General features: G+C 36.7%; 1 protein-coding gene across 1 annotated transcript; it reads left to right on the top strand.

Moving 5' to 3' along the window:
• The first annotated feature begins 245 nt into the window (after positions 1-245).
• On the top strand, positions 246-24,482 carry LOC122324803 (DNA polymerase zeta catalytic subunit-like). The gene is made up of 14 exons (XM_043219485.1): positions 246-349; positions 694-846; positions 7,034-7,223; positions 12,347-12,421; positions 13,463-13,623; positions 14,253-14,367; positions 14,448-14,542; positions 15,946-16,050; positions 16,148-16,232; positions 19,487-19,611; positions 21,492-21,617; positions 21,988-22,219; positions 24,121-24,263; positions 24,358-24,482. The coding sequence occupies exons 1-14, from the start codon at positions 343-345 to the stop codon at positions 24,480-24,482; spliced, it is 1,737 nt and encodes a 578-aa protein (XP_043075420.1). The 5' UTR covers positions 246-342.
• Positions 24,483-27,419: the final 2,937 nt, after the last annotated feature.

The raw sequence follows: 27,419 nt of genomic DNA, 5'->3' as shown, positions 1-27,419 counted from the left end.
CCTCGTTTATTGTCATGATATGATATTTTTGTCATCTCTGTTTGTTCAACCATATGATTCAACCAAAACGCCCTAATTTGGTAACTCCCATTAGGTTGCCTGCAGAGACATATACCTGATAATCTGAGGCTTTTATTGTATTGTATTCTTCCTATTATTTCCGCCTAACATGAGCCAATCAGTGCGTTTTTCTTCTTATAAACCAATCCGAAGGCGTCTTGTCTTTTAGTGCGGACCAATAAGAGCAAAGACAGCGTGGAGCTTCCTTTTCTAGCAAAGTGAAGTGAACTAGCTGACCTAGCGGCTGGGTGCGAGGAATGCTGCAGTGCACTCTACGTAGATATGGAAGGGATGGCAATGATTAGGATTGCTCAATAGCGTCGAGATCGTATTGCAGTAGCGACATTATACATTAGTATTTTCTTTTAAACTGAAATACATGTTGTATTTGAACCGTTCGCGTAGGAATTATGGATGCGATTTTTGGAATCACTTGCTGCATAGGATTATTGAATGATTATCGCGATCCATATTTCTGCAAATCACGCGCTGCTTAAAGCCGCCACGGTCCAAGCAATTCTTTGCAGATATACAAAACATCGATTCGCCTTTAAGGGAAAGTTAGGCTCGACTGCTGCCTGCGCTTTTATTATTATTGTTTGTATCATAAATCATCTCATGCTTGCCCTGCAGAACCGGCCCTGAACATGTTTTCAGTGCGCATCGTCACGGCGGATTATTATATGAGCAGTCCGATCAAAGAGCTGGACGTCTGTTACTCTGAGTTCAGAGAAAGCGATGTCAAGAAAGTGCCCGTGGTGCGGATTTTTGGGGCCACACCAGCAGGTATGCATGCATTCATTTGTATTCATACAGTGTAAAACATCACCTAACTGTTAACATGTGAGTCCACGGTAATAACGTTTTGCAGTTTATGGGTCTGTTGTTTTGTGCATGTGATCAGGTGTAAGGAACACTTTTTTTCTAGTTGGCATTTATTATTGGTATTTGGGTGGTTTTCTCCCTGCGCCATGTTGTCAACACGTCTGACCGCCATGTGGTCGTGTTTACTCCGACCTATGTTGTATTAGCACAGGGCGAAAGCTACAAATCAAGTCTATGACGAGCTTTGTGTGTCTGATTTTATAATCATGTGATTGTAACACTGGCTGGCTTTTCGTTGTGGCAGGGAGAAAGACAGTAAAGAGCAGAGGAGGGGCCGGGGTAATTGTTCTGTAGTGGTGATTTTGGTGAAAAAACGAAACCCTTTTTTATAGGCCTTAGGACTCCCCCCCACCCCCCACCCCCCTTCATGTTGTGTATTTATTTATATTGTTACATGATCAGTGTTTTAAAAAACAACAACAAAAACAGTGAAATTAACATGATCCCAACTGGTGGGTTAAGGCCATGACCATTACTGTTCAAATCTCATGTCTTTTAAAGCACCTCACACATGAGTGCCATGTTTAAGACAAAATGGCAAATTAAGCCTAGTTCACACTACAGGATTAACCCAAATTAAGCCTGACTTGCTAGTTAACAAGCTCACTGAAAGGTCTAGCTGTTATTGGGGGGGGGAAATGCAAACAAAACTCAAACGTGTACAGACAGAGGGTGTACAGTCCATGTAGAATTGTTAGGCTCCCTCTGCCATAACCTGATAGGCTAGACTAGGTTGTTTTTGGCCACCTTTGACTTCATTGAAATCAATAAAAAAAGTATTTGCAAAGCAGATATGTTCAAATTCTTCAACTATGCTAATTTCTGCACTTAATACTTGGTTTGGGCTCCTTTAGAACAAACTCCAGCATCAGTGAGGAGTGGCATGAAAGAGATCAGTTTGTGACTATGCTGAGGCACTATGTAGCCTTCGCCTTGTTTGTGTTGTTGGATTGACTGTTTCTCATCTTTCCCTTGAAAATATACCATGGATTCCGCATGGACCAGTCAAGCACCATAATATCATGGACAGCAGAGCACTTAGAAGTGTTCTTGTCACTGTGGGCAGGTGCTAAAGTGCTGATGGAATAGCATCATGGACTGTGGTGTGTTTTTAATTTTTAATTTAATTTTTTTTTCTCCAAAATCACCTGACAGAAGGCTGCGTTGACCTTTGACTTGATAAAACACAATGGACAAACATAAGCAGATGTCACCGCACCCCTAACCACCAACAACTTCAGAAACCTCACACTGAACTTCAAGCAGCTTGGGTTCTGTGCCTCTGCATTCTTCCTCCTGATTCAAGACCTTGAGTTTTAAAATGAAATCGGACCACTGAGTAACAGTCGAGATATATTTCTCCTAGGCCCAGTTAAGATGCTTCTGGTGTTGTTTCTGTTTCAGAAGTGTCTTGGTATCCCTTTTCCTTAAGATGTCTGAGCGTGGTCATCCCTGTTGCTTGAAAAGTGTGAACTTTGCATTTAATAAATCACTCTGTGACAAGACACTCCTTTCAGTAATGACCTTCTGTGATTTAACCTCTTTGTGGTGGGTGTCAATGATTGTCTCCTGGGCCACTGCCAAGTCAGCATGTTTCACCATTATTGTGACATCAGAAAAAGAGATACCTGGAATTTCTTTTGTAGGTATCATTTAATGAAACTCATAGATATTGGAATTTTGAGATACTTGACTTTGACTTATGAGCTGTAAGTTTTAATTAAAAAATAAATAAAAAATTGTGATATTAAAATTGAGATGTATCTGTATACTAATTTGGTTCCAAACCCATAAGACCTTTTTAAGATTTTTTTTTTTTTCCGAAAATTGGAGAAGGTGCTGCAGGATATCGCATGCAACAGTCATACGGATCTCGTCAGTAAAACTGGTTCTTTGATTAGTTATTAATCTCCATCACCTGCTTTCAGATGGAGCTATACAATATTACATTCTTCATTATTGCATGCGTTTTGTTTTTTGTTTTTTTTTTTACAGTCTGGCCTTTTTTTTTTTATTTTTATATATATAATTTATTTGTGGTGGGAGGAGCCAACGACAGACACAGTGGGTGTGGTGTCAGGCCTCGGAGGGGCTTTTTATTAACAACAATATACAAAATAAAGGGTCCAGGGGAAAGAGTTTCCAAATTAAACGGGGGGAACTGGTGTCCTCGTCGTGCTGCAGGTGGAGTGCAGGTCAGGTAGTGTTCCAGGGGGAAGGGTCCAGGTAAGGGGTGGAGTCCGTAACGGCAGTTAGAAGGGATAAACAGCCTGGCATCCTGGCCCGTCAGCGGTATACGTCTGCAATCTTTGCACACACATGGGAAATGAGACAACGTTTTCCAGGACCTAGTGCTGCATAGACTCACATCACACACAAGAAAAAAACTTGCATAATGAGCTAAGACAACAGTGTCTTAGCCACATGCTAAGTGTGCAGACTAGTGCAGACAGCAAGGGAGTAAAGTGCAAAACGAACTGTGCAAGCTAGCGCAAAAAGAACAAAACACAAGACAACAATAAATACGAAGTGGAATAATAGGAATACTTCCTAGTTCTAGTAAGGCCTCTAGCTGCTGTGTTTTGGACCAGCGGAAGTTTATCAAGCGTTTAGAACAGCCACCCAATAATATTTTTGGATATATTTTTGCTAGAAACATGGTTTTCAAAGGAAAGATTGCCATCAAACAGCACACCTAGCCTCCTAACTGATGAAGAATTAACGGAGCAGCCATTAAGTGTTCTAGAGTTATATGTGGGGACCAGTTATTAGCATCTTTGGACCAGTTATTAGCATCTTTTGTTTTTTTTTTCTGACTTAGCGTTCAAGAAGTTACTCATCCAGTTTTTTTTATATCGACTATGCATTCTGTTAGTTTCTCAATTTGGTGTGTATCACCGGGCCGTGAAGAAATATAGAGCTGAGTATCATTACCATAGCAGTAGAAGCTAATACTATGTTTCCTGATTAATATTTCCCAAAGGTAACTTGTAAAGTGTGAAAAGTAAAAATTGTCACTGCAAAAAATTTATTTATATTTGTTTGCAAAATTATGTGCATAAAACAAGTGTAAAATGTAAATATGTATTTAACATGAATTACGAAACTATTTTACATTATATAAATATTAATAATTATAAACAAAACTTGGTTTACAGTGAATTCATAACAGGGGCGTTGTTAGGCACAATGTGAAGCCTAGCCTATATGCATAGTAAGGTTTCACCAAATAAAACGGCAGATAAAGATATTATATTAATAAGAACAATATTCTTCTGCCAATATAGTAGTTCCCCAGAAACAGTTGTGGGTGCAACTAGGCAACTACTTTCAGTATTGTGTCTAAAATGTAAGTAATTTAATTGACAATTCTAGTTTTATTAAAGTTGCCATAAGTGTGATGTCAAAACAGAACAACTCTGAAATGGCAGATTGACTGGCCAATCATGTGGAAAAAACGGTTAATTCTAGTCCATGGCTGGGCAATCATTGCATCTCTAGTATTGTCAGTTAAGTTGTATAATATAGTCTAATTAGACCTGTGTTTGAGTAATGGCTGTCCAGTTCTGGTCTGGGTAGACATTTCAGTATAAGAATATACTAGCTATAATGTTCAGAGAAGCCAAGATTTCAGTTTGACTTCCTAAATCTCTAAACATATTATGGTAGTTTTATTTATCAAGGTAATGCCTAATTTATTACTAACAATGATATCGATCACAAAGTGAAGAAGTTGCTCCTTGGTAGATTCTCAGGGCATTCAATACAATGCCCAAATGGCTTCACATCATCTCTGCACTGAAAGTAATTGCAAGGTATGAAAAGCAAGTGAAAAACACAAGTGCAAGTTACAAAAGACTATTTAATTTAGTACTTCTATAATCTTTTTAGAACAGTGCTGTGGCTGGTCTGGTTGCCTAGCAACTATCATTGCGCATAGGTTGCTGGGATGTATTTGAGGAAGCTTGTTCTACCCTGTGGATTTTGCTCTTTGTGTTCATCTATTTATGGTTCTTGAATATGTCTGTAAAGCAGTCTCTTGACTAAAATACTTGTACATATGTATGTGTGTGTTTTTTTTTTTTTATTTTTTTTTTATTTTTATTTTTTTTATAAAAACTCGACCAGAGAGAGAACCGATGAAATTAGACCAGTCTGACTCGATCTTACAGCATTTATTTTCAAACCCGACTGGACCCGAAAGTACGCCGTTGCACAACCTGCAATACAGCAGTCAGGGAAAATCCTGGTGTCTGCTCATGGATTTGGCCACTTTTCAATTTTTTTACATTTATTCATTAATGTTAAAGCCCTTTCCCTTATGAAACTCTGTGGCATGGCAGTTTGTGGGGTGGTCCAACTGCAGTGAGACTTTGCCCCTCCCTCTTCTTGGCCTCCGATCAGGAGAAACGTATTCCAGCTGAGTTGGTGACTTTGTCGTGACCCTCTGATTTCGCCTGTTGAGGTGAAGTCGGCGCAAGCGTGGGCTTTGGCTGCTGAATTAGTGTTGGCTTAGGGTGGCTGGCAGCAGCAGATGCAGCAGAGTGCTTGGACAGGAAGTGTTACATGGCTTGAGACCCTTTCTGTGCCTCTGTGAAACACAAAGCCCTCAACAGAAGGACAAACAGCCCGTTTGGAGAGATTGGTGTGTCAAGAAAGAGGATCTTGTCAGCATTCTTGATCACTGTGAAATGAAGCCATAAGTGGATCTTTAGCACCAAAAGGCCCGCCATTGAGTGACCGATCACTTGGCCTGTTACCTTTGGTAGCCCTTAAAGCTAGGTCAGTCAAATTTCTCAGCTCCCTGAGCGGCTTGAAAGAACTGGAGAGCGGCAATTGAGTCAAGTGCAGAGGCTACCTGTCCCGCTGATGAATAGGCTTGTCCAGCAAAGGCTGAGGTCGTTTTGTACTCCTTGGCTTTTCAGCCAATCGCAGTGGGCGGGCAGAGGTGCACTGATTTGTCCAACAGCGGTAGCTTCTCGTAGCCTTTAGAGTTGAAAGAAGAGATAGAAGCTGTATAGGGCAAGCCTAGCCTCGGCTTTCTGCAGCTCATCGTCACTTCCTCCAAAAAAAAAAAAACAAGGTCACTCAGATGGAGGATTTTGATCCATGTTGAGGAAGAGAATGGAAGGAAATTTGCTCTTAAGGGGGAAAAAAAGCAAGACATTCCTCTGCAGAGGCGTTTTCATATTAGTAGCATTGTCAGGCATACAAGTGCCTTCTTTATTTTTCAGGCTTTGTCGTACAGATATTATCAAATTAACTGCCAGGCTTGCACTCTTGGTTCTTCTTGGTGATATAAAGCACCTTTTCTGGTACTACAGATAACCCCTTTAAAAGGTTCTTCAAAGAACCACTGATGAATACGTTTTTTTAGGGCCTTATTTCATCTGACTTCATTTTTGTCTCTTCTGACTATTTCTCTTTTCTACACTCATTATCCACTAATATGCCCTTTTTTATCCCATATTAATGTATTTAAAGAGCTTTCTCTTGTATGTATATAATCTGATTTCAGATTTTTTTTTTTTTTTACATTTTTGAGCTTCTCTTCTGTTGTTAAGAGAATATATTATTACTCCTGACATCACAGAATAGTTTGTATCAATATTTGTTTACCATGAAAGATAAAGACTTTGCCATAAGATAATTTGCAGTGTCACAGATCAGTATCAGTGTTGTATTTTGTTTATTTTTGTGACGGTGTGTAGGTTTAACTATTGCAATATTTGACTACTCATGCACATTAATTAAAAAATGTTGTCTTTTTACTGCTTAAACAGACATGTTTTATTTAAGCCTAACTTGCCAGAATTGCTACTTTCAGTCTTGCAGTGTAATTGCAATGTTACTTGATCTATTATATGTGGTGTTTCTTCCAATTTAAATGCAATAGGCACAAATGTGAAACATTTGTAATTTGTGGGATATGTATCATACCTGTTGTAGCGGAGAGTGTTTTGCTGTTAAACCAAACTGCATAAGTACAGCCCTCTTATCTGAAAGTGCAAAATATTTATCAAGCACCTTTTTATTTAAAAATGTTTCTCACTTGTTTAACGATGATTGTGTTTCACTTTGTTTCTAGGCCAGAAGACATGTCTTCATCTGCATGGTATGTTTCCATACATCTATGTGCCGTATGATGGGTTTGGAAAGGATGCAGATCGTTACCTGCGGCAGGTGGCCTACAGTATTGACAGAGCCCTGAATGTCAGCATGGGAAACCCCTCGTCTAATGTGCAGCACATCTTTAAAGTGGTTCTGGTGTCTGGCATGTATGTGTAAAAGACACACAAGTGCACACGTTTTCTTGGACCACCCACCAATTTTGTCTAATTAAAGATTTTTATTACATAATAGATATTTATGTCTGCACATGCCTAACTGCTTAAATCAACACCCATTTCATTACTGCCTCTTAGACCCACCCACTAGGGCTTTAATGTGTTCAATCAGAAGAAATACTGGACAGGATACCTGAGCTAAAAACATTACCTTTTAAATCTTATGTTACAACAGTTGCCTGTTTATTTTCAGCCATATTAATGTTTCAGAGCATTGTTTGTTCAGTTTATTTCACAGTGAATTCTTTGGTAAACCAGTTGAAATTTGGTTTGTTTTTCAGGCTTTTTTTTTTTTTTTTTTTTTTTTTTTTTTTTGATAAAAGTAATGTTGCGACGTGTAAGCAAATAGTGACTAAATAATGAGCTTCACACTGTTCCTCTAACTAGTATATTTTATATAAATTTCTTGTTTTCTGCATCATAATTTAAATCAAATTTCTCTCTCTCTCTCTCTCTCTCTCTCTCTCTCTCTCAAATTTCTCTCTCTCGCTCTCTATTTTAAATCCAAGTTGTACAAAACTTCCTCTATAGTTGATGCTCTTTACACTGCTCAGTGCAACTTAATAATATTGAAGTCAGCGTAAAATGAACTATATTTTGTTAGCTCACATAGCTATTTTTCTTGTGAACAATTCATCCGTGGAAGTCAATCCATCATTTCTTTTTTGCCTTTGCAATTTTTAATCCAGATCTGAAAACGCTCCCCTCAACAGGCCTTCTCTGGGCAGGAGCCTAACATCCTTAACTACACCTGTCCAACTATCAGTGTTCATTTCAGAATGAAACACCTACTTTACTATAAATAAGTGACGCCCTCCGTTTCCCTCTTCAATATTCTGTTTCTCTCTGAAGTATGTCACAAAGAAGTAAAATCGATTGCAAACGTCTGGTTCACACTGGCTTTAAAGGGGTCATATGATGCTATTTTAAAGATCATTATTTAGTGTATTTGGTGTACATTATTGTAGTTCCTCTATGCCTAGCCTTTCTCAAACAAGTTGTTTTCTGTAACGGAGCCCCTTCTTCTGACAAGCACAATCTGCTTTTGCCAGTTGATGCAGTGCGTTGTGATTGGCCCCTTACAATTATCATAAGCTTGAGCTTTCAAACCTAGCAATCATGCTCCTGTGGGGCCCACTGTGGGCCCCAATACTAGCGTGAAATGCAGGGCACGTGTGGGCAGGCCAATTGTGGGCCCATAACATGCCCACAGGTATGTCCATAGTGTGGGTGCTGTGGGCTGGCTGTGGGTAGGTTTGGGTATACTGTGGGTACAGTGGAGCAGCTTCGGGTACACTGTGGGCTGGCTGTGGTTAGGTATGGGTATACTGTCGGTACAGTGGAGCAGGTTTGGGTATGCGGCGGGTAGGTTTGGGTATGCTATGGGCTGGCTGTGGGTACAGTGGAGCAGGTTTGGGTACAAAAACTGCATTTATTATTGCACATGCAGACTAACAGCACATACTGTATTTAAAGTATAAGTAATAAATTTGATAAATTTCATGAATTTCAAATGCTTTTATTTATTAATGGCCATGTGAAGAAAATGGATACTTTTAAATAAAGCAGCATTTTGTTTAAAATAGCATTTTGTGCAACAATGTAAAAGATTTTACTGCCACTTTTTATCAATGTAATGCACCCTTGCTAAAGAGAAGGTCCATCTTGCAAAAAATTCTGACCCCAAACTACCGACCATAAGAATTTACTGTATAGTTTTATAAAACAGAACATTAACTAATAACTACATCAGAACATAGATATTTCTAGACAAATCAATCTCCCAAGAGGCACCAGTATAGCTCCGCTGATCTTCTGCTCCTTCCACCATCCAAGTCTGGCTACCTTTTGTTCCCGCTTCTACATGAAGAAAATTGCTATTAAAATGTAAATATTAATAAAAACTGTAAACAAAACTGGATTTAACCTTTGCTCTTAGCTTATGCTTGTGTTATCCTGATTATTTTTTCGCTAGAACTTTTTTTGTTAATAGTAAATGTATAGTGGAGATGCAGAGAGAATAATAACATTAAATTATTTCTCGTAAAAAAGTGCACACTAAAAAATTACTAATGACTAGGTGCATGAACATGCATTTAAAATACATTTAAATGTACTTGCATGACAAAAGATGCAGCAACCTGTTCCTCGTGGGAACTTTGGGGTTTAGTGTGGGAAAGCCCACACCCACACAGGCCCTGTATTGGTTAGCTCATCTGGGGCCCGCATGTGGGTTTGTCCTGCCTGCACTGTCCTACAGAAAGCCTGAAGTGGGCCCGCACGGCCCACAAAAACACAGACGTGTTTGCTGGGAAGTCCGCTTTTAAGCCTGAAAGAGTAACAGAATCACATGACGGATACAGTGGTGATGCTAGTATATTATGTAAGATTAAGAAATCTGACTCCACTGTGATGGAACCCTTTTACCCACGTACACAAACAAACACAAAACTCTGCATTTAAACAGTGAATGGCAAATACTTAAACTAATAACAAAACATACTTCAGAAGCACCAGATTGTCAGAGCAAAGTCGGACTAGACTCATTTTGTTTTTTGAAATAGCCTTTGTGCACAACCTGAGGAGGTTGGCTGTGCACAAAGGCTATTCACAAAACTGTCGACCATAAAATGAGTTGTGCTGTTTTGTTTTGTTGTAATAATTTTAATTATTCCTAACTGCATTTACTTTCGGAATGCCAAATAAGGGGCTTTTGCTTTTGCACAAAAACACACAGCCTTTCCCTGACATGACTGCATCAACACTGCTGTGTTACTGAAACCACGCCTCCTTTTGTGTGAACATTTGGGTAGCTTTATGCAAAAATTTCTACATTGTGATGTAAACCTTCTCTGTTAGAGTAAATCCTTAAAGAGACTTAAAACTCTGTGCATGTATAAGATCTGTAAAGTTACAAACAGCTACATAACACACTAAAGAAAAGGGGAAAAAAGAAAGTGCATTATATTAATATAGAGTATATATCGAAATATGCAGTTTTGAATATAGCATTTTAAGTTATTTGCACCTGTAGTGTTACCATTATATCAAATGGTTTCAAAACAGTTCTACATTTAAAATTGAATTCACTTTGTAGTGTAACACATTTTCAATGGTCTGTTATTCAGAGATGAATGTGTCAGGTATCTTATCTATCAGGACCTGTGGCAGCAGTATACTGCTTTGAGACAGATCATGCATGTGGCTTATTCATTATGTCCACTTTACTGAAATAATGCTATGTTAAGCAGTGATTACATCTTGTGATCATAATGATATTATACAGAAAGTATACTACATTATATATGCTTGGCTGGAAGAGATGGCTCTTTAACTTAGATTTAGTCAGTATGTCTGACCCAAATATATTTTAGGAAGGCTATTCTGAGTTCATTAATTTTAATTGTATGTATTTATAGTCATATTTTACACATCCAGGGATCATGTCAATACGAAAACAGTTTGCATATGAGTTCTCTTCTAATGATTTGGATATCTGAATCAGGAGTGTTAAATAAGAGAGACTCTGAATATGCAGAACCTTTTTACGTAAGGATTATAAATGAGAAACCATTGCTCTATAGGATCAGCTTTAATGCAAAGTTAAATCTGGTTTTGTATCGTTTAGTTTAAAAGTTTAAAGTAAAAAAAAAAAAGTTACGTTTCTTCGGATCATCTTTGTTTTTACACATTGAGTAAATTCAATTGATTCGACTTGATTTGGAAAGCTAAAGCCTGTTACCTGTTTAATGCTTTGTCTAAGTTCTAACAACTGAAAAGTCATATTGAAAAGTCATAAAGACTACAACCCCCTCCCCCACACCCATTAGCCACCATTATTCTTGAATGGAAGAATTTTGGAGCATCTAGTTAGAACTCAAAAGTCATTTCTTTAAAATGAAGCAGCCATTGCTTGTCTGTGTAGACAAGTTAGGGCAGTGTTGTGAGAATTGGAAATTTAAATTTAGAGTGAATTGTCATTAGATAAAAGCCTTTAAACTTCCAAATTTATAACCGTGAACTTTAGTTATGAGTTCCAAGATTATTTTATTTTATTTTTTTGTTTTTGTTTTGATCAGAGCTAGTATGTAGTTATGTTACCAAACGCATAAACACATCTGACAAAGGCAATTAAAGGTTTTATATTAAAGGAAACCACTTTCCCTATAAAGAAAAAAAATGGCTATAAAGAACAACAATTCTTTATGGGCATTTTATATTGAGCTAAGATTTGATCTGTGCATTTTTAACTTTCATCCTGGAGGAGCTGGAATATCTGAGAAACCTATTAGGTTTAAGGTACTGCCCCATGCTACAAGCAGTGAGAAGGAACCTAACAAAACAAACTTGAGACAAATCAGTCAAGAATGAAAAGAAGAGCAATTGAAACCATTCACCTTTTTTTATTCTCATTTTTCTCATTGGTTAGGTTATCTAAATGAATAGTATTTAAAAAAAGCTATGATATTTGTACTTGTACTTGTAAAGTACAGTTGACATGTCTCTCAAATCATCATTAAATCAAAATAAACATAAAAATAACATTTGCCTCACTGGTACAATGATGTCTCTTCTCTGATGTGTTGCTTCTAGTAGTCTGTCACTGATTGCAGCAATAGCAAACGACAACAATCCAGTCAGTTCCTGATGGACATATAATCAAATACCATTTGGATATGTCACAATAGTAAAGAAGAGACTTTCAACTTCCATGTCATGCTGACTTTAATGTGATTTTGTCAGTTTAAATGGTTTTCGTTTTCATATATTTCAACTATTTGGCTATTATACAAGTAATGTTTTACAAAATTAATCATTTGCAATAACACTGGGGACACAGATTGTATACAATAATTTTTCTTTTCTTCAGCCACTATAGCACATAGTAGTATAGAACAAGCGTACAAGAAATCACACTATCCACAGTTAGTTAAACCATGTTATTTGGTGCCACATTAAATGAACTTGTCTGTGCTACCCCTAGTGCAAAGACACAAATTTGATCTCTCCTTAAAACATTTGGACATAGATCTGACCCTCTTATCTCTTCTTAGGCCTTTCTATGGATACCATATGAAGGAAAAAACCTTTATGAAGATTTACCTATACAACCCACAGATGGTCAAAAGGTGAGTCCTAGCAATCTGGTAATTGTTTCTTTTTTTATGAATAAATGTGTCTGTAACTGCATACATACTGTGAGAGTGTGTGCAGGGATGTTAAAGTATTGGTACTTCATGGACAGTGTGCCGAGATGTAGCACCGGTGCCCCGGGTGTCCTGAGTTCCAGTTCCAGCTCACAGACCCTTCCTGATCCTTTTCTCTCACTCCCACTTCACTTTCTGTCAACTTACTATCCTATTCAAAATAAAGGCATAAAAACTCCAAAACAACAAGTGCTTTACTTCTGGCTCATGTTTTTATAATTCTAAGGATAACAATTTGGTTACAAAAACAAATTTTAGTGCACCATTTATTCTATTCTCACCAAAGCTATCGTAGGTGCATATGGTTTTCTTTTTCAGACAAACACAATTTTTTTAAATGTATCCTGGATCTTCCAAGATTGGTAATGTTCATGGATAGCGACCATTATTTTTAAGCTTTGTAAATTGGATATATCTGCAAGTAATGCGATATGAAACTAATATGATATGATATGCCTTTGGGGTCATCACACATCCTCTGAAGCAGATCGATAGGTTTTAAAATGACAACATATATAACTTGAATCATGTTATTTTCCGACTTCTTGGCTGATGTATGTATGACTTGATGTATGACGCAACTTAAGTTGTACGTCATATATCGACCCAGAAATCTGTCAAGAAGTCGGACCTCAGTTCTCAGCCAACGAGTTATTTATGTTACAATTTTAAAACTACGAGGGCTTTTAACTTTTTTTTGATGTGTATAGGTTAGTTTTTCTTCACAGTGCTTGCAGATATATCCAACTGTGTTCATCTGAAAGAGAAAAGTCATATACACCTAGGATGGCCTTGGGGTGAGAAAATAAGGGTCATTTAAACTTTTGGGTGAATTATTTCTTTAAGGACAGCACATTGTTGCAACTAAGAAAAGTCTGTGTGTGGTGGCTTGAAGAGTACTACATCAGGATGTGATAGGTGTTGCTGATTGTATGTGTGTGTTCTTTTTTTTTTTTTTTGTAGGGTGAGTGAACTCCTGCAGGGTGGAGCTGTAATGAATAAGAGTTTTCAGCCCCATGAAGCTCACATTCCATTCCTGCTGCAGCTCTTTATCGATTACAACCTCTACGGCATGAACATGATCAGTCTTGCTGCTGTTAAGTTTCGAATAAACCATGCAACAGGTAACACATATGCACACAAGAAGTAGTCTTAAATAGGGATGGGTGATATAACCAAAATCTTACTTTGCAATACAAGTAATTTTTCATAATAACGACCCATGCTAGCAACTTGAGTCACAATGAGCAAAGTTTTCATAAATTAGTTAAGACCTCCAAAATGCTGTATTATTGGTATTATATTATTGTTGATTTTTTGGAATTGGACAAAAATTTCTCTGTGACATTGAATTTGAAAATTTCTAGTAATTCCACAGACCAAATTTGTCACACCATCATGTCGTAACCCATCACGATACATCTTTTCTTCCAGTTCTTTTCTTAATTTTAAGACTGCAAGGCTTAAACAAATGCAAATTATAAACATATGTTTTTGCACAACATTACAAAGTCACAGAAGTTAAACTTCAGTTTTTGCTGTAGTTCTATAGCATCACTCTTGAAGAGTAATTAGGTGGTGCATTTGGCTAGTGGCTGGTAAAGTGGATTTACCTATTGTATAGTTAATGAAAGGTACATGCATTTTAATGCTTGAAGCATAACAGTAGACTGGGAAATTTTTAAAACAACAGGGTCTGTAAATATGTACAGAAGTGCCAAATTGAAAAGTGTACTGGTTTCTGTTTTTGCAGTAGGAGAGCATTTGTCAAATAGGGGGGGTAGTAGCTTCAGCCCAAAAACTCAGTCTAAACTCAGTGAAGGCAGACTGAGAGACGCAGTGCGCTGGGAGTATGACAACATACCGAGGTGAGTCTGTGTTTTTACTGCTCTTCAATACACACCAGCATTGTTTGGCATTTTTATTTCATTTGTGGTATGTTTTGCAGTTCTCTTATTTTAGAGGAGGTGGAGCGGATGAGTGTGTGTGAGCTGGAGGTTGATGCCGTGGCTGCTGATGTTCTCAACCGCCTAGAGATTGAGAGTAAGATTGGTTGATTTTGTTTTTTTGTGTGTGTGTGTATGAGCAAACCCCTGTCTACATTGGGTAATAACAACCATGATTGCACAATGAAGGCATTTAAAATATGGCCATACAAAATACATGGCCATACAGCCAACATACAAGTAATATGTGTGCTAATAGCGACTAGTTAATAGTGAGAATCTCTCTATAGCGAGTGACACTTGTATACGCTAATAAAGTGGTTTATAATTTATGTGTTGCATTCTCTAAATTTGTTAATATATTAATAGGCTTATACACACAAGGTGAAAATATTTGGTACTTTTGGTAAATATAATAAAACCCTGTGAAAATAAACCTGCATTATTAAACCTTTTAATCTTTAAAAAACCCCTCACAAACCTAACTTTTCATTGCACTAAAACAACTGAAAATTGTGGAAATAATGTTTTTTTTCTCAAATACACAGTATACACAATTATTGGTACCCGTAGATATTTTTGACTAAAATATCTCTGAAGTATATTCTCATTCATATTTACAAAAATATTTACAGCTGCCTTTGATCATATTTACTATGGGTACCAACAATTCTGACTGTGTATATAAACAGTTGGTTTTTCATTGTCACTATAACACTTTAACATTATTATTATTTAATCATAGAAAAGGAATTGTTAATTGGTTATATATACAGTTTAAGGAATTTTAAGGAATAATTATTAATAATGTAGTTAATGAAAAGGTGGTAAAAATTTAAAAGTAGAGGTCCGTTTAAAGTAGTGGTTGACCAATTTTCAAATATTAGCATCAGCAGATACATTTATTTTTATTTTTTTGCCCAATATGTTTGAGGTTGGACTTTCATTTTGACGTTGTTGAGAAAGGAAGCACCTGAGCACCCAGTGCTCACATTCTTTCTCTTGTTTGCATACCATCATTCAGTTCTGTCTAATACTGATAGAAGTATATCTAATAATCAGGTAGAACACTTAAAGTAATTAAAATGTTTACAGAAAAATTATAATGATTGCTTCAATATTATTAGAAATAGAAAAAAAAACATTTGAATATTTTCTCGTTTGGTGTCAGCATTCAGCAAATATGCATTTAAATAATTTAAACAAATACATTTATATCAACCTATTATCTGCTACAGGGCACCCTGTTTTCAAAGATATGTTGTGTGTATATATAAATTGTAACCCTAAAGGGTTACTGTACAAGGCAAAGCACATTGAATAGTATTTATTTATTTATTTTTGACTAGTTGACTACTCGGTTACACAATTTGTCATGTTTTCCTTGATAGAAAAGCAATATGGTAAGCATTTTGTTTTGAACTTTGTTGGAATCAACTGCGCGCACACAAGTCTCTTTGAAATAGTTGTCGTAAATTTTTTTTTTTTTCCATTTTCCAGATCAGATTGGGAGAAACCCTGGTCTTCAGGCCATCTGGGATGATGAGAAACAGCGACGACAGGAGAGAGGTCAAAGTTCTCATATAGACATGCCTGAATCACAAGGTGAGAAAAGATTTTGTATGGAAACATTTTTTCTTTTGCAGCAGCAGCACCACTATTTAACATTATTTACCATGTTGCACAATGGCTATTGTTTCAGATCGAGGCTTTCTAGAATTTGCAGAGAGTGAAAAAATCTTCATGAAGAGATTCAAAGAAATTCTCAAGGAAAATGAATTTGACATGTGAGTGAAGTTTTCTAAAAGTTTTAATACATTTTAGTTTTTTTTTGGCTCCCGTTGGAGGCAAAATAAACAAATGCATGCTTTCTTTCTAATACCATAGGAATTGAAGGATAAAATATTTAGATGCAATGTTTTTCAATATTTACTTGTATGTTTAAAAATATGTAAAATTAATCTTATAAAATTATTTATGCATTTGAAATTATGGCAATTCGTCTTCGTCAAACTTTTTGTAAATGCATCTAATGCAACTTCAGATGCAGCTTCTGTGTTTCCTGCAGTGGAAAGATAGTTTAATACTAATTTCATTTGAAAGGTAACAACTCTACAGTTTCTTTATTATGCTGAATTAATTGAACCAAAGTACAAATTTAATGTGAAAGATTACCCCTTTAATAAGGTATGGGGGAAAAGTAACATAAAAATAGTGGGAAATGACATCTGTTTTGTAACATACAATTATTTCTTCCTCCTTCCAGTCACAGAGCACTTCATTTTGAGAGGTGTTTAAATTAAAGAAAATCTGTAACTTAGTCCATGTTGGGGGAATTGTAATGTTTAATTTCTTTTATTATGTAAATCGTTTTCCATTGAAATTTGCATAGAATTTACTTTGCATATGCTGTCGATTTATAGGTCTTAGAAAGAAAATCGGAATCAGCAAAAATCTGTATCAGCAGGTCGCACTTCCAAAAAAAACTGAAAATCGGAAAAGAAAATTGCAATCAGTGCAACTAATTCCCCATGGTCCTGACATCTATATGGAAACCATGTCTGTGCAAAAAAACTGAAAAAGCAGGTACAGCCATTTGTAACTTAAATGTGCAGAACTTCCGGTGCCATGTTGCTCTGAATGTTATGCTACTTGATAAGCATAAACTGGTATTTATCATTATTTTAGTATATTATCATAAGCATAGATACACTACTGCAAATAATCAAGTATCATTTACCATGCTTTACTCTAGTTATTTACCTATAAAAACTAATGAATCAGAAAATAGCTTAATTCTGCTTGCAAAAAGAGGAGAATAGAATCAGTAAAGGTAAGGTTTTAAATTAAGTTAGTTCACTTTATAGAAATTTCCAAAGCTGCTTAAATTATATGTTTTGCATAAGCAATACAATGTCAACAATAATACAACATGTAGTACATCAGTTGTGGTTCTATCAAAAAGAAAGTTTCTATTGGTTGGGGACACTTAACTTCTAGTGATTTAACGTCGAATTGACTACAGAGACCGTCTCTGCATTTAATAAGAAATTGGTCACTCTCGTCATTATACATCCCTTGTACTCTTCTACATTATACTGTACAGTGCTTTGATGCAACCTGTGTTGTTAAAAAGCGCTATATAAATAAAAATGATTGATTGATTGATATTTCTACAGTTGCTGCATTAAAGGAGATATATATGCCCCAAAGTTCCTGGTGTCCCCAGAATGTATCTGTGAAGTTTCAGCTCAAAATGCCCCACAAATCATTAATTATATTATTTTGAAAATGAGTATTTTAAATGTAAGAGGGAAAAGGCTGAATTTCGTGCCTGTGTTTTTAAATGCAAATGAGCTGCTACTCCTCTCTACCTTTTCCAGAATAGATCTGCGTCATTACAGCTTGTACCTGCTAAAAACATCTGTTGTAATTCTGATTGCCATGTTAATTGCAGAAATCATGCATTTTTAAACCATATTAGTTAAAACATCTGATAGGTTTTGGTTTTCTGAGTGTACACCTTTTAAAGTCACGGACAGAAAATGGCTGTTAAAGGCATGTGAGTACCGAACTAAGTACTTCACACACAAGGTACAAAAACAGTCAGGTTAATTATGTCTGTTAAGGTAAACAGCCGGTTAATAAATTTCATGTTTATATCGGATCTGTGTGGCAGCAGCAAAATAATTTACAGTAAATAACTCCAAAAATCTATTGCTTTCTTGTCTCCTCTGAGGCTCTTGGCATGTTTTGCTGAAATTTTACCATGACATTTGAACTGGTACACCGTTGTTGCTTGTGAAATCAAAATTGCAATACCCTTGGGATTTCCAGATTAAGGGGTGGTAATATGATGAGATCCCTTTGGAACGTCACCAGGGGAGCAAGATCAGATGCGCTCGTTTATTGCAGAAAAAGGCTTACTAAAACAGTTACTGAGTTAATCTTTTAACTTTTTCTTGGTTGGTAGTTGCACGGATACCTGATTTTAGCATTTAAAAATAGAAAATGTAGATTTTCATGATGTCATCTTTAAGCATTAATTAAATATTGTTATTGTCAGTCCTGGAATAAGGACAGACAATATTTGTTGTCAAATGTTGAATTCCACAGCAAACTGCAAGGGTGCAGTTAAACAGCGGGACGAGTAGAGGCATAAGCACAGTACCCATTCCACAGTACCCATTCCTGCGTAATAATCAGGAAGTTTGCTTCTGTGAGATGGCAGGCACAGTGATATCATGCAGCGCCTGTAAAAAAAAAAAGTCCCCAGGCTTATGAAATTAACAGTTTAAAAATTTAAGTTATCAAAGTTATGAAATTGATGCACTCGTTAAGCGCACATTTAGCCATGCCAAATCATGCACACAGCACTGCCTATGCTTGCTTTTATGTATCTTTGTACAGCACCTCCAACCTACAACATGTTCCCACACTAGAGGTGGTATAATCAGAAACTGGAATCAACTATTATGCTCCTTAGAGTCTATGGGCAGGGAAGAATAACATTTGTGGTAGTAAGGACAGGCAGTCATCAGCTCCTGCTCCTTGAAGTAGTAAATTCCAGACCAAACATTTACAAAAGCAAAGAAAGTATTTTCTTTACAAAAGAAAGCTAAGTTAAACTTCAGGAGAAATCAAGGCCAACATAACCAAAACCTCTCTCTAACTATAAAAGGAAAAACAGTGCATCACAAATAAATTTTAGGCTATTTTTATTTCCTAGTAACCATAAAACAAAGAAACTTAGTATTAAAAAAAAAGAAAATAGTAGCCACCTTTAGTCCTAAAGTTTGCAGTAAAGAACAGAGTTTAATCATTTATAGTAGGTAGAGTAAAGTGAAATACAATAACATATGCAATTATATGCACTTCTGTCCAAACACAAACAAATGACCAATCTTGAGCTTCACCCAATATGAATCTAAAGAACAGAGAGCAAAAACAAAAATGCTAGAAATAGGTGCTTTGCTGCATTGTATTGCTTGAAAGTGGGCAAGCAGAGAGCTTGATGTTTTGTTAATGTCTTGTTTTGTAGGACTCAAACTGGGTCTGAAGTTGACTCTTTCCCTGAGCTCTCACTTTATGCTGCTGTGTTAAGCCCAGATGACTTGCCTTGCATACCTGCCAGCCAAGTGGATGTGCATCGAGATGCATTTAAAGGTGAGGTTATGAAAGGTTCATATTTTGGTCATGTGAATCCCAACAACAGGTTGACATGCATTTAAGGTGTAAAATTTTAATCAGATTATTAATATGAATTAGCTCTTTAATTAATATTTGGGGAATTGAATATTGATCATTCAAGTTGGTTTCATTAAATGTATAGAATGCACTTTATTGGCTAATCCCTTCAGCATTTAGCACAATTGGTATTGACTTTGTTTATCTGACTTAATTCTTAATTCTCAGCTGGGTAAGCGCAGACCTGTGTAGAGTTTGACTTTGAAATACACAACACACATGACAACGACTCCTAATAAGGAAACAGAAGGTTTATTGCACTATACTTCTACTAACATGACTAAGCTAAAAATGAACACACACAAACAGTTTTGGAAGGAATTGATTAATGATGTCCAAAGTCTATTTGCTATTTCTAAGATCGCATCCCATGAGAATTCATCAAAGCAGAGGATCTAGCTTATCGTTAGCTTTTCACCTTGCACCATTCAGTTAAGAGAGGAAATTTTGTCTGCGTTAAGCGAAACAGCTGGCTTCTCTGATTGGTCACAGTGCTTGACGTGAATGACGTCTTTGGAATTTGAATGGGATTTGAAGAGGTTTCCATAGTTGAAGCTGCAGAAGGTCAATGCAATTCTCGCTGAAGCAGTTCAGTGATTCGTGTTGTGACAGCTTGTGCTGGGTCTTTGGCAGCTTCTTTGGCAGTCGTTCTGTGCAGCGAATTTGTGAAGTTGTTATAGCCCAACTTCACAAACGCGCTGCTCTGATGGAGAAAAACTCTCTAAGGAGAGAAGACTTCTCCTTCTCTTCCTTCTTTTTGCTCTTCATCTTCCTCTTCTAAAGCTCCTTGCTTCAAAGCTTTAAGCAGCTGATTTGACTTGCCCTGAGGGTGCTTATTCAATCAATGAGGGCTACAGGGTGTGTTCACACCCAGTTTGGCTTCTTTTCAAGCATAAATTACTCTACGTTTCTGTCCCATCTGAAGATAGCATCTCTGCAATGTCGTATACTTTATAGAACATTTCCTACATCCCATATAACAACAAAATAACAAACAAGCATTCATACCATGAATACCTGCCAACGTGGCTGTTGGGTTCTCATTTTCATTGGATCGTCATCACAGTCATAGAGGCTCTCCAGACAGCAAGGCGCCATGATGGGTGCTCAATTGGTTTTATGGCTTGGGAACAGTTCTAGGAGGAGACATGACAGATTCCTCTGAAAAGTGGTTATTTTTGTAGCTTATTGTGTTTATTCATCGAGGTCCTACAAAGGTCAAAAAATGCTTTCATTTTCTTATATGCACTTTTATGGGTTTTGATATATGCAAGATGTTATTCTGCTACTAAATCACACTGTAGTTATTTTGATCAGTGTCAGGACATAACTCTTAGTTAGAATGAAATAAAAGGAAGGAAGTAATAATTTAGAGTTTTGTCTGGTTGTGTTGTTAAAATTCTCTTAATTGTGCTCTCCTAGTTAGTAAGGACTACATAATCAGAAGATAACAGGAGTCAGAAGATTCACCAGCAGTGATATGCCAGTCCTGTTCTAAATACCAGAGCAGGAAATATTGTAACACTAGCCTCAGAAAATTACTTCAGTGGGCCATTATACCATGATGTCAATGTCCATTTTTGCTGGAAGCAAACCTTTTTCGTCTGTATCTTTAAATGTAAGTGAACTGCTGCACCCTGATATGTCTTTCCAGAGCAGTGCCTTTACAGCTCATGCGTTGATTACCATGGAAACAATGAACAAAACATCTGTTTGTTTTTGATTATCATTACATTTCACACCATAGGCATTCAAATTGAATGTATTATTTAAAAAAAATACTTTTTTTTTCACCTTAGACGCAAAAAGACATGGTGGGAAAGATGCTGAAGTGGCAGTTGTTGATGAAGAGGCCATTTTGAGTTTGTTGGAAAACAGCCAGACCTTCCTCCATTCTCATGGACCCAACCAATCAGCAGTACTTGGTACTAATATTTTTACAGCTAATATATCTAGCTAAAATTTCCCCTAGATTTTCATACTGCAATTGCTCTTAAAAAAAAATCCTGAAATCCAGACAATAAAATATATTAGTCTAGAAAATATTTCTATATATCTATATTCAGCTTTGTTTGCATTTTTGTGTTTTTATATAACATTCACTAGTTAATGGTTTAAAATGGAAATAGGAAAAACTGGATTTCAGAATATATTCTCTTAAAACAAGCTTTTATATCTATGTATGTCTTTTTTTGGCAACATTGTTTTGCATATGTGTACAGTTTCTCTGTTCTTGTACATGTTCTATTTGTATTTTCAAGTTTACATTTACATTTTCCACAATGTTTTTATCAGACAGCAGTCAAGACCAGGCTATGATTGATCTGTTTGAAGCATTGGCTGATGATGGATTTAGAGTCGACAGATCCAGAACAGTGTCCCAGCAGCTGTCAGGCATTGCTAGCTGCATGTGTAACAGTGATGATGAGGAAGCTGGGCCTGAGCTGGAGAAAGAAGAGTCAGAACTCAGTATAATCATGTCCCAAAGATGGGACTGTGACATGCCAGGACCCTCTGCTGGGCAAAGGTCACCAGACTTTCAGTTAGTATTTTTAGAATTGTATATTGTATGTTGTTGATTCTTATTTGTATTAATTACATAGCTGTTTTAACTACATTATGCAGTTCTCATTTTATGGTCAATCAGGTTCATTTGAGCAGAAAGCTTAAATTATTATAGCGGTGCCTCCTAAAATGACACTGGCCACCCAATTGCACCCACCCACCCTCCAACTCCAAGAGTGGAGTTTTTTTATCAATTAACATTGACATTTAATAAACACAATAATAAAAATATAATAAATGTGTACCATAAAATATGCTGTAACCTCCTCCCTCCTTACCTGCTTTGTTGTGACCAGTGTAAAGCTTACTTATCCACTAAAAAAGCATAAATTACTGCAATTTGTAAGGTAATTTAATTACAGTTACTTGCGTTACTTAAGAACCTGCGTTATATACTGTAAATAATTTTAATAGTAGATTCAATAATCAATATTCAATTTTAAATCTGCATTTATAGTCGAAAGATAAAATTGAATGCAGCATCTTTAACCATCTGTATGCTGGCGCATTCACTTTCAGGTTTTGGTAGCGCTTTATTTTACAGTGCATGTACTTCCTGGTACATACATGCTAAATACTATGTACCCACAGATGAATGAGTGGTAACACAAGGTCCTTACCTGAAGTTTATGTAAAAAAAAAACTCTACATAAGTCTTGCATGCATGGTAATTAGTTTGTACATACAGGCAAGTGTGGGTGAGAATGGTCACTTATAGGTAGTGCCCCTAGATGGTAACATAACTAATTATATACTTTATTGCACTAACTAGTGTTTATCATTGGTAAATATGTAGTACTTACAGACAAGTGGGTACAAATGGGCACCACCTTTTTCTGTATGTACATATCAGTATGTACAGTAATGTCTTATTAGTTGCCATATACAAGTTTACCATATACCTGTAAGGATGTGCCTTTTGTACCCATATAAGTACTACATATTTATATACAGTAAATAGTAATATTGATGTTTTGAAGCCTATAACTTTATTTGTTCCCAGAGTTAATGTTAAAACGTACACTGCATGTGTGTACACCCCTCTGAATAATTATAAAATATTTTATTAGCCATCCATCCATCCATCTTCTACTGCTGATCCAGGGCCAGGTTGCAGGGTCTTCCCAGACACTTCCTTCAGCTCTTCTTCCGGGAATATTTTGTCAATAATCACTAATATAATTCATGAAAAAAGATAGGCAAAATTTAAATGTATTACACATATCCTTCATAAAAACAACAAAATATATGCCAATACTTTCTGTAAGATAATTAAATGAACCAATTTTGTTTAAAATTAAGAATAGCTGAAAAGGATACACCTAGTTCCAATTCAACAAAATTATAATATTCCAGTACTTAGTATGTCCTTAAGTATCATTGTATTCTACTATACTGTTCAGTGGTTTGATGCAACCTGTGTTGTTAAAAGCACTATATAAATAAAAATGATTGAAAGTATTTAAGTATTTTAAGCACAATGCTCTCACCCTTCTTGGCACTGGAGTGTACAAGACCATTAGAAATTTCTAATGAGCTGTTTAAAAACTGGAGGACAAGGTTCTTAAATGCTCTGGTCTCTAATGCTATGTTTTCACACTTTGAACAATAATTTGGTATTCCTTTTTTACTATTGTCCTCTTTTATGCATAGAAATAAATCACCTGGCAGTTCTCTCAAGAGTGGTTCCACTGCTGCCATCATTAAGTCACTGATTCACTGGACTATTTAACATTTTTACTTGTCAGGAAATTATGTCTTTAAACAGTTTGGTTCAATATACTTACCTGTATTTAGAAAATAGCCTTAAACTATTAAATTATTGCATGTTGTTTAATAATAATTTGTTGCTTTCCTGCACAGATTATGTATGAAAGAATCAAATGAAAGCTCCAGTGAAGAGCAGCAGGCTTCATCAGATGAAGAGATATATTGGAAGGGAAACAGTGCTGTTCTTATTGATCTGTCCATTCCACAGTTGGATGGAGCTGCAGATGAGAATAGTGGTAAGTAGAATTTGAATTAATTTAATGACTTCCAATGACAAGTATGTCTTTTGGTGCAGTGGTGTATACATATTTGTTGTCATGTATCCTGTAGATTCATCACTAACAGACAAGGAATCTCGGACACGCTCATCTCTAAAAGCAACAGACAAGATCCTTGGAAGCAGAAATGTTTTTGGAAATGAAGCTGTTAAGTATGGAGCCACCATCTTCTGCTAAAATTATTATTGAATACAAATGTGCTGAGCAGAAACTCAGTCAAGAGGATTTAACAGAAATACATTTAAAAAGTGAAGAGGTGAATGAATATTCAACTGGATTAAGGGTTAACAAAGAGGAACCATATATTCCACCAGTTAAACACCCAATTCCTTTTAAGGCTGCAAATATACCTAAACTTGGTGCTGAAAAAATAGGTGTGCACTCTTTTGTACACTGATGACAACCAAGCCACTTGCCTTAATCAGCTAGATCCTGATGATTCAATTTTTGGAAACTCTAAGCTTGCTCAGAGCATAAAAAATTGCACCAGTATTAAAAATGTGGAAAACAAGCATTTATCCATCTCTGAGAATAACAAGAGTTTCTTTGTATGTTACTCTGAGCTGATGAACTGCCCCACCAAGACTGAAATGCAGCAGTACGAATGAGTTCAGAAGACCTGTGATAAGCTTTGACCAGACACAAAGCCCTGTGGCAAACAGCCAAGCTTTGGGCCATCAAGAATGTGAGACAGGACTGGATAAAAAGAGGAAGATGTCAACAAATTAAAAAATAAGATATGAGGATTACAAGAGAATAAAACTGAGAGGACCATTGTGGCACAACAGGAGGCACATTACAAATTTTTCCCAGCGTTATTCTGTCAAATTGCTTGTCCAGACCTATCAAGAAACAGACTACGAGCAAGACTGGAGATGGTTGCTCTATCGTGAGACCCTCCTGAACAGCGAAGGTCAAGGTTAAAGTTGATAAAAAAAAAAAAACAATGTTGGGTCCAAAAGGGTAAGCCCTGTGAGGACAACATCTCCTATGAAAGAGGAAGCAAACACATTTCTTTCCCAATCCTTTAGGCTCTCTTGACCAGAAAAAAAATGATAAGGAGGTTGACATGGAAATATCAGATCCACCAACCACTGAAGGTTTCATTAAGAACTCTGTAGAGGATGAACTTGCAGATATTCCTACCAAAATCTTTTGTACCAAGGTGTCTAGTTTACCAGGTAGTAAATATACCTTGCGGGCAAAAAGGAAAATGAGTTATGACAGTGAAAATGGAGATCAGCCAAGTGCTGGTTCTGTCAAACAAGCTTTGGTGCAGCATGTAAGCCTTAAGGGGAAAGGTCATGTCTTTAGCCAAAAAGAGGAAACTGACTAAAAAGAGCCACCAATCATCATTAAATATATAATCATTAACAGATTCAAAGGTCAGAAGAACATGTTAGTGAAGATTTCTAAAATTAACGCTGATGAAACTTGCACAGTTTTAACACCAGAAAAGCTTATGCAATACAAAAAGCTTGCTCCTCTCAAAGAATTCTGGCCCAAAGTGCCAGAGTCTACAACAGTGAAGTACCCATTACTTGAACCAAAAGTAAAGAAGTGTCCCAAACGAAGGCTAAGGTGAACCAAGTGTCAAAGAGGGCTGGCACCTCTCCAAAATCTAGGTGTCCTAGCTGGTCAGGCTAGGAGGCGAAGAGCAGTCAAAAGCACTGATAACATTACCAAAATTACCCCCCTCCATGGCCTTGTTATAATGAGTTCACTGATGACTGTTGTACAGAGTATTCTGATGTGATGGTGGAGTTGGGTTATTTGTCAGAAAGAGCCTCCAGTCCTACTGATTCAACCCCACCTAGATGTTGGTCTCCTACTGAGGCCCATGCACTGGGATCAAATTCAAATCTAATAAACCCATATAATGATCCATGTCTAGGTTCATCCTATGAAGTACTAGCTCCAAAACCATACCAAAGAGGTCTTTTTGAATAGAAGAACAACCAGGTCTAAAAAGACTTCTACTACCAGCCCAAAGACAAACTAATACTACAACAAAGTCAGTGAACAAAGATTCAGTGACATCTGTGGTTTCACAGAGGAAAGGTAATCAGACGGCTTCAAGGAGACCTAAGAAACATTGTGAAAGTACTGAAGGAATTACTCTGGAAGATGACACATCTACCTCTCAGAAATACAGGATGTTTAATGACAGAAAGCAAGTCTCAAGAAAAAGCAGGTCAAGATGAGGAAAGTGACTCCAGACTCCTACAGACTCCATATTCAGTTAACAATGCACTGATTACTTCCTCATCTGATGACTTAACTCCTTATCAACATCCCATTTCTGCAAAAACAGTCATCAAAGAGGACTTTACTATAAGTTGTTCACGCTCTCAAACAGAGGTCACCAGTACTGGAAAAAATCAAATCAAGATGTTGTTTTTGTCTTTAATACCATTGCCTCAAGTGACTCTAAAAGACTCTCAGATTGTCCTCAATCCTAGTATTGAAAAAATCTCTAAATCATTCTTTCCCCATCCACTTATGGATGATAGGATATCCATGTTCCTGTCATCACATACAGCAGTTCTAATTCGGAATCACAAAATATGAGCTCAAGATGGGACTATCACAAAAAATCTATGTAAATTCAAATCAGAGGTTTCTGGCCATGAAGAGAGAATTCTAGAACTATACAGCATTTGCAGTCAACCAGTGGAAAAGAAACCGACAAAAAAAAGATACCATTACATTTTTGGAGTCTGATGATTGCTAGACCACCTCCCTTATGCCCTCTGCTAAGAGTGCAAAGAGATCTGGATTTCACACAGTTCTTTACGTTGTCGGACTCTAAAATTGATGAAATGTGTATTTCTTCCCCCGGTGTTGCCTTCTGGACTGGTTGTCTTGCGTGAAACTTCTCCAGAAGAGTGCAACATGCAAATGAGACAGAGAACCATATGAAAGCGCATCATGTGACTGGAGGATATGCCTTCACCAATCTAACTAACAGATATTTTAAAAACAGCCAACCTAAACTGACTTATTCATCAGTATCAAGAAACCAAGAACTGTAAAAAAGCAAAGAGTTACAGTTCAAAATCAGAAGTAATCAAATGACAAGCAGGATGATTTGAGAATTGACTGTCTTTTCAT

The sequence above is a fragment of the Puntigrus tetrazona genome, chromosome 20 (assembly GCF_018831695.1).
Source record: "Puntigrus tetrazona isolate hp1 chromosome 20, ASM1883169v1, whole genome shotgun sequence".
In the NCBI taxonomy this organism is placed as follows: Eukaryota; Metazoa; Chordata; class Actinopteri; order Cypriniformes; family Cyprinidae; genus Puntigrus; species Puntigrus tetrazona.
Note: the sequence above shows the minus strand (reverse complement) of the source record. Positions and strands in the feature narration are given on the sequence as shown.